At 39.8% G+C, this 11,248-nt stretch overlaps 1 protein-coding gene across 2 annotated transcripts in view; it reads left to right on the top strand.

The window, feature by feature from the left end:
- Positions 1-6,800, top strand: part of LOC141905169 (repulsive guidance molecule A-like) — a 28,210-nt gene extending 21,410 nt beyond the window's left edge. For both annotated transcript variants that reach the window (XM_074793946.1, XM_074793947.1), the window contains exon 5: positions 4,214-6,800. In XM_074793946.1, coding sequence (XP_074650047.1) covers positions 4,214-4,921 — 708 coding nt within the window. In that variant the 3' untranslated portion in view covers positions 4,922-6,800. The remainder of the gene's footprint in view (positions 1-4,213) is intronic.
- Positions 6,801-11,248: the final 4,448 nt, after the last annotated feature.

Here is an 11,248-nt window from a genome sequence, read left to right on the forward strand (position 1 = left end):
ATACATATGCATTGAATTTGAATCAACCTTTCTCATCAGTAAACCCATTTTCAGTGAGAACTATACCGAACACTATTGAGTAAGAAAGTGAATCTTATATCTATCCGATGACTCGTTTGATACATTTCGGATTTGGAAGCAATATGGCGTTCAAGTTTCATCGAAAATGGACTGATTTTCATTACGAATGACCCAGCGTTTTGCGGCACCGTCTTGTGAGTGCCAGCATCCCTTTGTATCACTCATTGGTAAGTTGGATGTACATTTCATCACTTAAAAGCAAGACTTGTACTGAAACTTTTTACGTTTAGAACTCGCGCACTCCTGATACTCCTTACTCCTTCAGTTATGGTTATTTGATCTAGGTTAATTGACACGGCAAATGTCCCCCTCAACGTGCTTGATGCCTCACTCTATATGTGAATGTGTGCGTTAAGTATATAATGGCAATAGCCCAGGAATTTTTATCACCAGTTTGAAGATTGAATTACATAACAGAACTTTATATTCTCCTGGATATCGGAACTCTATAGACCTACATTTAGAAGGTTTGCTCCCTATTAAAAACCACTTATTACTTCATAAATTCGGACAGGATTTAACGAGTAGGCCTATAGGCCTAACGTAGGCGCACTATGGATTTGTATACGGGACATAAATAGGACACTTCGTTTAAAAGTCTTTTATTTCATTATCATAAAATTTACCAGTGAAATTTGCCATTCAGCTGGATCGAGCGGCGACTGGCTATTGAGCGCTCTGAACACATGACTTGCTATTTGTGCCAATTAGGCTGTTTTCTTCCGTTTACAACGGAACAAGGCTTCGAGCCCCTTTTCAATTTAAACGCAGGCTTAATTCAAGTCGTAGTTCTTTACGACCGCGCGGCGCTTAAGATTTCGCTGCGCGTTGAACTGGCTGTGCCAGTTGGAATCCCGTGTACCGAAAATTAATTATGCTATTTTATTGCGATATAGGCCACTACTGGGTTTTTATTGTATTATATTGCTCTGCTTCACCCGGTGTGGTGCCGCGCTGTACAACATTTCCTTCTTCAATCGGTCCAAGATATTGCATTAGCATTTGAATAATCGCAAACGAATTCTATGAAAATATTCACTATGTTCACTACCTCGTAAATACATTGTGTATCTGCAGACCGCAATCTCGCTGTGTATTTTCTTGTGTATAGCTCTATATCAAGCACTCTCTCTCAATTAATTAATTTCAACATTATTCTGGAGGATATTTTATTGCAATTTTAAGAGCATTAGCTCGATAAATGTATAATGAATCGCGCAGTGGTGGTTAAGTGGCGAGAATCTGATGTGAGTTCCCACAACTTTCTCCGCCTTGTTCTTAAGTAAATTACTCCTGCCATCCGTTCAATGTGGGGGCCGAAATATCACTAGCGCATATCTTGCTGTAGACGTCATTATATTAGCTGCCTGGCAGCCATCTTCTTTCAATAGTATTTTGGATTCTTATTTGGAGGAATAGAATCCGAGAATACTACCCCATGGTCTGAGTGATATAATTTTTTCCTGAGGCTCTATGTATTACTGTCTTGATACAAAGCGTATGGACAACAAAGTATCTGAAGCCCGGTTTTGTAAGGTCTTATTTTGTGAAGGGTTTATTCCCTGATACCTCAGCTCAGGACCTAGTATCCTCATGACATTTCTCATAGCTGAGACATGCACTGGATAGACATATAGACCTGTTTATTCAAAAGAGCTGAACAGCACCTGTGAACATAGTTACCAGTGAAACACGCGCTCTATGAATGACAATTTTGATTTGATTTTGAATTGTGGTTGAATTTGACTCTAGACCCGAAATCATTAAAATCATAGAAAATGAACTAATCTTAACTGACGACTTAACTCAAGCCCTCAATACTGTCGAACCGGGGGTCATGTCTACGAAGTCACAAAACGCTATACATCGACTCAAGTAAAGGGAGTTTATTCTAATAAAGAATAGCATCGTTCATAGAGGTTCGCTGCATAATGTGAACAATTTCTATAAATATGAAAGCGTTATGAAAACAGTAGGCTGCTTGTTCTGCTGGATTGAATTTTTCCCTCCTCGCCATGATAGTTCTCCTACACCGCGTCGGCATTCTTCACTCGATGGCGAAAAAATGGGCCATCCCGAAAAAATAGACCATCCGTTATATCGGTATGTATATTCACGGTAATCGGTGATACTCGACTTTCTGGATGAGATATGAGACTGAGGAAAACGGTCAAGTTGTGCCCGATGACATTATTTCACAATCAGTAAAGCGACATCGAAATCGCGATCGCTGCGCCATTTCAAAACGAGATCGGATTCGTTTCGTTTAGGCGTAATCAATCGCGTTGTATCTAATGAACCGAACTGCCGCAATCTCGTTCGAACGGCAATCCGCAATCTCGGGCCGAGATAGCGTAGATCTCCGTCGTCGTATCTTTATTGTAAAATCATCGGAAATTAGCAGCGCGAAACTGCTCGCTCCGCGGCGAACATCTGCGGGTTACAAATGATAGGCGTGCGCAATGGTTTTACGAGTAAACTATGTTTTTCACTGGAATAGTGTTTGCACGAGGTTATATCAGATTAGAGTTCCCGTATAGAACACGGTACTATGCAGCGCCGGGTAGCAGTACTGTAGAGGTGTGAATCACCCTCTCAATACTAATAATGCCCTAAAGCGCGTGTTTCCGCTGCTCTGTAAGCACTGCTCGCTGCTCCCTGCTCGCTGCTCCCCGCTCCTGTGTATCGTTTTCTTTGTTTGACAATATTGTTTCATCGGTAGTCTTGTATTTTCACAGTAATTGAGTTTATGAGTGGATGATTCAGCTGGAAAAATACGTATCCCGGTGAGGAGGCGGCGTTCGGTTTTTGTAAAGCGCAAGGTTATTATTCATTCAGTTTTACCCGAGGAACGTTGGAATGAAAATATCACCTTTGACGTACGAGAGTCACTTATCGGATATTTCAGGAATGTGTATAGTTGCTGCCCTTTCCTCATGTTCTGATTGCTGAATTTGAATGAGTAGTTAATGTCATCAAAGCTTTGATGAAGTCTTAAATCGGTCTCTGAACCTTCGACTTTCAAGCGAAAGCATGTCTTAACATCCTCCCAGAAGATACACTAGGACCCAGTTCTGCAATAGGTTTGACCCTTGGCTAGACTCGAATTTCAAGTATGGAGCTGGATCAAGAATCTCAGCTTTCTTCAACCATCGTTATTAGTCTTCATTCTCGATGGACTCACTGTCCTGGCATCACTTCACGGGTTCCTGTCACCCTCATGAAGGTCTGACGGCGTGAAGGTCAGATGTTGTCGTGCTGGTGTTGCCATGGTCAGATGGTATAGTAGGGCTATACGGTGGCGTGCGTGGATGAATGCATGTACTGAGATAGAAACGCATTGATAAAGATCTGTTCTGGTATTTTCAGGTTTAATCTATATGCACTGTGTTTTTGATCAACAAACTTTGTTATATACACAATCAGATGGAAAGTAAATATTTATTCTATATGAAGAACCTGGGTGTAAATATAGCTGATAGTGCGTAAAATGTGATTCCAATGGCCCAATTTACTACCGCTGGAATTTCAGTTCTTTTCTGTAACTTCATAACCCCAAAATTGTGAAACTTCAGAGCCTCAGTTAAACACCTGCGCTTTGTGACTAGTGAATGGTATAGTTCAACAAAATTCCATAGCCCGAGCTCGGTTTCATATAGAGTTTAGCCTGGAAGTTGTACATTGAAGTAACAGTCAGATTGGGAAGTGTTGAGTCTCAAAATACCTACTTCAATTGCCCTTATGATTTCTGATCCCATGGCATTTTCTTGACACCTGTCCATAATTTCGCTTGGAATATTTAAGTCTGAGTTGTAACTGTTCGATGTGAACTCTGAAATAACAAAACCAGTCTTTTTCCTGAATTAAATGTTTACCCTGTTTGAGTAGATAATGTAATCGTGTACAAATTTGAAAGATTAAAAATGGAATATATTCATTTGTTCACACACCTGATAATAGTCTCAGTGGGTCTGAACTGATTTTTGATTAAATTAATGAATTTTGATGTTAATATTCCAAATTTATATTTAGTGGGTTTGCTTTAATCATTAAAACACTATTTTGTTGTAGTGAATGACCTTGACCTTTCATTTGTGACCTCGATCTAATCGTTTACCGTATATATTTTCAGGTGACGGTGATCGTGAAGAGTAACAGAATGTGCGGCTCGGACGTATTCACGATGTATCAAGCGCAGAACGATGCGAATCTTCCGACGACGTTCGACAACGGGCGCAGTCATTACGGACCGGATCGTACGGTGACGATCACGCAGATCGTACCGGGAACGCACGTCGAGATCTACATACGATACATCGATACGACGATCTCGATACGACAAGTCGGACGATACTTGACGGTCGCGATCAAAATGCCGGAGGACATCGTGAACTCGAGCACGCGCCCGATACCGTACGGATTACAACTGTGCGCGCGCGGCTGCCCGGCCGGCGAACGCATCAACTATCAGGAATTTCTCGCGCGGAAAAAAACGCGCGTCGACAGTATTATGCGGCGCAACGAGCTGGCGATGTCGCGCGAACGCGCCGTCAAACTGTGCAAGGCGGCGAAAACAACCGATTTCTACTTCGACTCGTGCGTGTTCGACTTGATGGTGACCGGCGACGAGAACTTCACGCTCGCCGCGGCCATCGCGTTGCAGGACATGTTGCAAATGTTTCCCGAATTTCGTAAATCGAACAGAAATCGCACGGACTTCGCGCGTTACGACATGTTATACGGTGACGGCAGTCGGACTACAGCGTTTTCATCCGTCATTGCATTTCTAGTTTTAATCGTAGTTTATTTAAATTCGCCACTCGCAGCATCTGCCAGATAGCCGTATGCAAATTCCTCGCTCTCTATCTCTCTCTTTCTCTTTATCGTGTTTTTCGTAATTCAAGCATTTATCATTGAATCATCTCTCGGCGTGTATGCAGCATTGATTGTATTTGACCCTGTCATCAGTTACGACGAATCGATTTAAAGTCGTTCTCTCGTTTAGAACGGCAAGCAGTGATGCACCAACATTTCCAAGGCAATGATATCTCTTTTAACCACATTCGAGTCAGTGTAGGAGGTTTAACATTTGTGAATAACTCGGGGACTGGTTTTATAGAAGGGAAATAACTTAAACCCGGTGGTTAACTCAATTAATAATTAATTGAGATAGCCCCCTCCCCCAGTTAAGTTAATACCTGCCTATAAAACTGGGCTCTGATTGGTCGCTAGTTAACCTGTGGACTGAAGCTGGAAATGGTCTCTAAAACATGACCCTGAAAGTAAAATCCGGAGAGGTTGCACTGTAGTTTCTTCAAATCTGAAATTTCTTTTTGGTACTCGTTTATCATTGTTATCACAACTTTTCAACCTCAAATGACTAATTTTTGCCTGCATTACCCGATGATCATAGATCTTAAATTAATGTTATCAAGATTAAGATGAATATTATCAAAAGCTCCATTCTATGAATGGATTTATGTAAATATATGTATATAGTCTCTGAGAGTATCAATATAGAATTCTAATGTTCGAGTTGAATTTAACTCAAAACCTCAAAACTAGGTTTAAGATACCATTAGCATGTTAGGGCTGTTTTGAAAATATATATATGCCTAGTTGATTGTGTTTTCTTGGGCTAAGCTTTCGCTGAAAGGTACTTAGGTCAATAAGCAAATCTCATCTCAAAGTCCTAGTCCCACTCATTACCAGCTAACATAAGCGTAAACTACTCTTGAGACGTCATCTGGTCATTCATTTCAATCACTTTTCACAGTGTAGCACGCGCTGAAGTTATCAATTCGAAATTTGAAATGGGCTTTCCAATGGCAATGCATATTTGTTCAACTGAGTAAATTGCCAGTTATGCATAACTTTTCAAGGCAGCAATAATTTAATAATTTATCCATACGTTCACCGTGTGAGATTTTTATGCAATACAAACTCAGAATTTGAGTATTTATGCATCTTATGTACAGTAAACCCCTCCTTATTCGGCACCGTTAGATTTTACGCAGATTTTTTGTCAAAGAATTTCAATTCCTTCGATTCTACCGTAAAGACCAGTGTTTGAAATATACACGGTCCCAAGTTACCAAGTAAGCCGCCCGGAGTTTAAAGTACTAAGGTTTAATTAGCAGTGTGCAATTTGTTTGGATTCATGTTGATTGATGGTCAAGGCTGGATTTTATTGCGTCATAAGGATTATAAACCATTAATACTGTAAGCAGTTTATGTTTATATGAGTAAAATTGCTTTAGTTCTGCATAAGTCTCTACGCTGGAAATATCCACTGACAGGTCTACAGATCTAGACTTACATGATAAGCCATGGCCCCTCTATGCATAAAAGCAATGTCCCCTGTCTTGTTTAGTTGCTATTTTTGTGTACGCCACCTTAAAGGGGAAGAACTCCTTAAATCAAGCATAACTTATTTGGCCAAATAGTTTCTTGCTTTTATACAGTTTTCATCAAACATCAGTTTCCTTTTCTTATTCACCATTTATTGAAGTATTTTGAATAAAAAGTATGAGAATTTTACTCGGTCTCTTGTAATTTGTGAGCTTTTGCTGCGTTTTCTATGCAAAGATATGATATTATTTAGAACATTTGAAGCTGATGCAATTAATTATCACCTGTAGTGTAAATATTAACATGTTTTTATGTACATAAAATTATGAATGTTATGTAAATACAGAAGACAAGAAATTGTAAATAAAAGATGGATAAACGATAAAACGAAACTGATTTCACGTTGTGGTTTTTTCTAAGACTTTGAACTCAGTAAGTATGATTTCAATTCATCTGCTGAAATACATAGGCGTCAAAGATAAGTCCCTGTAAAAATGTAAATCTAGGGGTAGGGTGCAGGGGGTGAGCACTAAAATTTCAAGTTGCCCTGAAATTTTACGGAAAGTTAAAAGTATTAAATTGATATCTAGAAAAGTTTTAATTTATCAGCTTGTCTGTATTTCAAAAAATGAGTTATTTTTTTTCCAGTGAGCTTTCTTTTGAGGTGCCCTTGCACCCTACCTGAATCAGACCCTAGATCCGCCCCTGAAATCGCAGGGGTTCTGGAGTTGCATGAGCTTTCATTCCATTCATGGCTGCTGGACTGGCTGACATATCCCTGTGTGACTAACTCTTGTCAAGGATTATAGTACGTGGCCGCTACTCTCTGTATGATTCCATGTATTTCGACCAGATTCATTTTATACAGTGTGATTTGCACTTTACTACCAAGCACTACTACCATTGTTAGTGGCTATGCCTTCCTACATGTTTAGCGATCTTGATGGACTAGTTCTTTTCAACTCCCCCAATTTCAATAGATCGTCAATTGAATGCTGTTGTACTTGTCTCATTTTAACCCCGTTTATTTCTCTAACACGAGAAATTAGCCAACATTGACAAACAATCGCGACTATTCATGATTCTTTCGAAGTTTAACAGGCGACCAGTGGAGGTCATGCATTAAACCACATCCGTTCCCCACATTCAGCCTATGAAGCAGTTTACATCCAACTAATGGTCAAAGGAATATATACGTGAAGACGATTGTTTTGAACTCCGTATGACAAAAAAAACATTTTCCTGTGAGAGATGCAATTCCACTGATTCCAGTTCAATTACACTTGTCGTCTTATTTCAAAGGCATTAAGAAATAATGCATACATATACATATTGATTTGCTGACCAAGCCTCGACTCGTAGACCTAACTGGAGAAAATTGATTAAATCATTCAATGGGCATCGAGCACATACAGAAATAGAAGTCCGACAAGTGAAGCTATTCCTATGAGAACGAATGAATACTCCCATATCCCGGCAAAACATTCTCTCAAACGTACAGCTTCGTTTCTGCTCATATTTGTATTGGGTGAGTCTGAAATAGCTTTCACAATTAATTACGAGGTTAATGTTAGACGAGGAGAGAAACTTGTCCCATATAAAACACACAAAGCAAATAGGAAGCGGCTTGGCTAAACATAATTGCAAGAAATCGTTCGCTACAGGCCGCTGAATTATTCGCTGTGCAGCGTTCGAAAAATTCATCGCTAGCTCTACGGAAAGAAAACAGCTCCGCGTATATAGAAAAACCTTGAAGAAGAAATTGAATCTGGCGAAGAACATACTGAGAAGGGAGGAAGAATTCGTCTGTCATTAGCGCTATCGTCAACACAAAGAAAGCGTATCACTTCAATTTAGTGAGTTTTTCTGTGAGTCATAGTTCTCTATTTTTCCTCGCCGAGATGAGAAGAAACGGCGATGAACCCTGTAGACAACTTTATTACTCCATCAACTGACATTCATTGCCACGAAAGCAATTATGTCAATGGAGAGATAAGCCGAGTACATCCCTAATCCTCAGTAATGTCACATACAGCGCCTGTTTCCTTTTAGAATGATGATTTTCTGTTTGGCACGGATTCTAGTAAAACTGTACAATGTTCGATAGAAAATAAGAAATTTGCATCGGAATTTACAGTTTGGGGAACTCTAGATTATCTGAAGCCGGGCGTAGGTAGTAGTCAGATCGGGCCACATGGCCTGCTGTCCCTGTGACGGCTAGCGACTCGAAGTGATGCGATGACCGTATAACCATTTCTGTGAATCACCATACAGTCGCTGATTATCGCATCCATTGGACTTAAGGCTGGTTTAGGGAACCCGCTGCCCCACTGCAGCGTGAGGTGCTGCCGCTGTGCTCAGTTAGCCGAGTTGATCATGAATCCGCAAAAGATGATCATAGGACTCGCAGAGGACTCTGTTCTCCTCTCCCTAGTTGCAAGCAGTTTTGGTTTTTTTTGTTTGAATAAGGAATTGTCCCTCTTATGATTTGACTTGAATGAGTTGATTTGATGGCCTTTCCAAACCCACCAACTGTTTCAAACGACTGTGCGCATTTGACGTAATTTGAACTAATTAGTGGCACAAGAATATTCACTGCTGGTTTTTGTGGCGTAATATATGCATGAACACGATGTCTATTAATAAACGGTAAAAACATCAATTTTCCTTCTTGATCGATGTTCGTAATTGAATACGAAGACAAAACATGGCTGACAATAGAATTGCGGCATCGCGGCAAAAATGAAATATCGAGAAACACTTGAGCTCCCGAGCTCAGTGGGGATTTTTAGGAGTTATATAAATCAATTTTTTCTCGTTATTACACGAACAAGCGATGCAGAAGTAACTATAAAGACAGCAAATCAATCCAATGATGAATGAACCACGTATATTGTTCCGAGTACAAGTACTCAACATTTTCAACTAATGCAGCGCAGCATTCTTCGTCGTCGTCGATTATGATTTATATTTAATGCAGTAAAGATTGGTAATTACGGCCGTGAAGCAGAAATTGAAGGAAGCTCAGGGAGTGATAGATGGTGGGAGTTGTATGGAGCTGACATCACATGCTACACTTGGCAGCGATCCACTGGATACTGCACCATTGCATTTGTTGCTTGACAGCGGAGAAAGCTATAAGACTGACTGGCGGCCATATTAGATGACAAACTAGACGATGATGAGAGATTTAAAGTTCATTTGAAGTTTCAATTACATATTAGACTCGCGTTGATTGCTAAACCGGCCATCTTCAGACGATGAATGGCTGGTCAATAAAAAGCGGTATATTCATGATTTGACCGGACTCTGGGTATAAGCTGGCAATATTTTCGCCCAGATTTTCTATTCGTGCGCTCCTCACCCACTCGAAAAACCTTTACGTGTTATCGAGCCAAACTAAAAAGAGTACTCCAAACTAGCATATGGTCTATCTAGATGATTATCCATTAACACCTGGCCTATCGTTCCCAATATATAATTAACCACGGGAAATGTTTACGTTTAAAGAAACTTCATTAAAAGCATTCATTCGTTATTTGGATTAAGAGAGTTTGCCAGTCCAGGTCAAGATACATATACGTGCAAGTATGCAGGTGTTAGTTGGTTTGTAAATAACTTGGATATTTACATGTTCAGTAATGTATAGTATTGGTCCACACATGCAAAATTGCGCATTAAAAGACAGTCTGATAAATTGAGTGGTAAATACAAAGTGCTGCTTCACTTCAGCACCTTTCGAGGTTGTAAAAAGGTAGCTATAACGCGCCGATTCACGCATCCTCCCTCGGCAGGGATTCGAACTTGATGGCATTGCTAGACTCGACCACGATGTGGCAGTTTCGATCCCTTCAGGTTTATTGAATGAAGAATGCTAAAGAAAAGATTTGAAAATATCTATTACATTAGAATGAAACGGTGTTTAGCTCCTAAGGGGGATCGTCATTTCAAGTGATGCCAAGCAGTTAGGGATAGATTGTTTATCGCAAACCAGGAATTCACCTATTTTTAAAATAGTATATTTCACAGGCGATGTTTACCTATTTTAAGGAATATTTTTTAGTTCATTGTCACACAAGGCTAATGCATATAAAAATTATGCAAAGTAAGACTGGCAAGTTAAACTGAAAAACTGGAACAACCAGCATGCGCAAGGGCACTCGAAAGCCAACAATTTATATTGTTATCTGTATGGCCACTTCAATATTAGGAAACTGATGCCAATAACGCTACTTGAAGTATACTTCGTTGGGCTATAGCACTGGCAGTTCATATTATCTATCATTATGGCACATATATACGTGTGTATGTTTCATATCAATATTTATGCATTTTTAATGTATTTAATTTTTACTCGGCAAAAACGAAACTATTGAAGCACAGGACGGCGCGTGTTTAATGCACGAAGTCGAATAAAAATTCATTCGCCGATGGTATATTACGTCTTGCATTTTAGTGAAACGAGAAGAACAATAATTGGTAACTGGGTAATATGTGAACTGGGGCTTTTTCCGTTGTTTTGACCTCCAAAGGATTTTTAAAGGAAAAATTGAACTGTTTCCCCTACTTGATTTATAATTTGGACAGCAGAGAACACAAATTATTCCTCAGTTTATTTTGCGAGCTTGCAATGTATATGGAGACATGGATCTCCCCTGCGGGCACGGCTTAAAAGTATCGTCATTATTTTCTTGTTAGGACGTTAGGACTACATTTCAAATTGATCACAGTTTTTCGTCATAAGGGGCCGCTGGCTACCTGCCTAGTTCAGTCCCAGTTTCATTATCACGTTCACAATAAGCAATCATAGCTAAAC

The sequence above is a fragment of the Tubulanus polymorphus genome, chromosome 5 (assembly GCF_964204645.1).
Source record: "Tubulanus polymorphus chromosome 5, tnTubPoly1.2, whole genome shotgun sequence".
Lineage (NCBI taxonomy): Eukaryota > Metazoa > Nemertea > Palaeonemertea > Tubulaniformes > Tubulanidae > Tubulanus > Tubulanus polymorphus.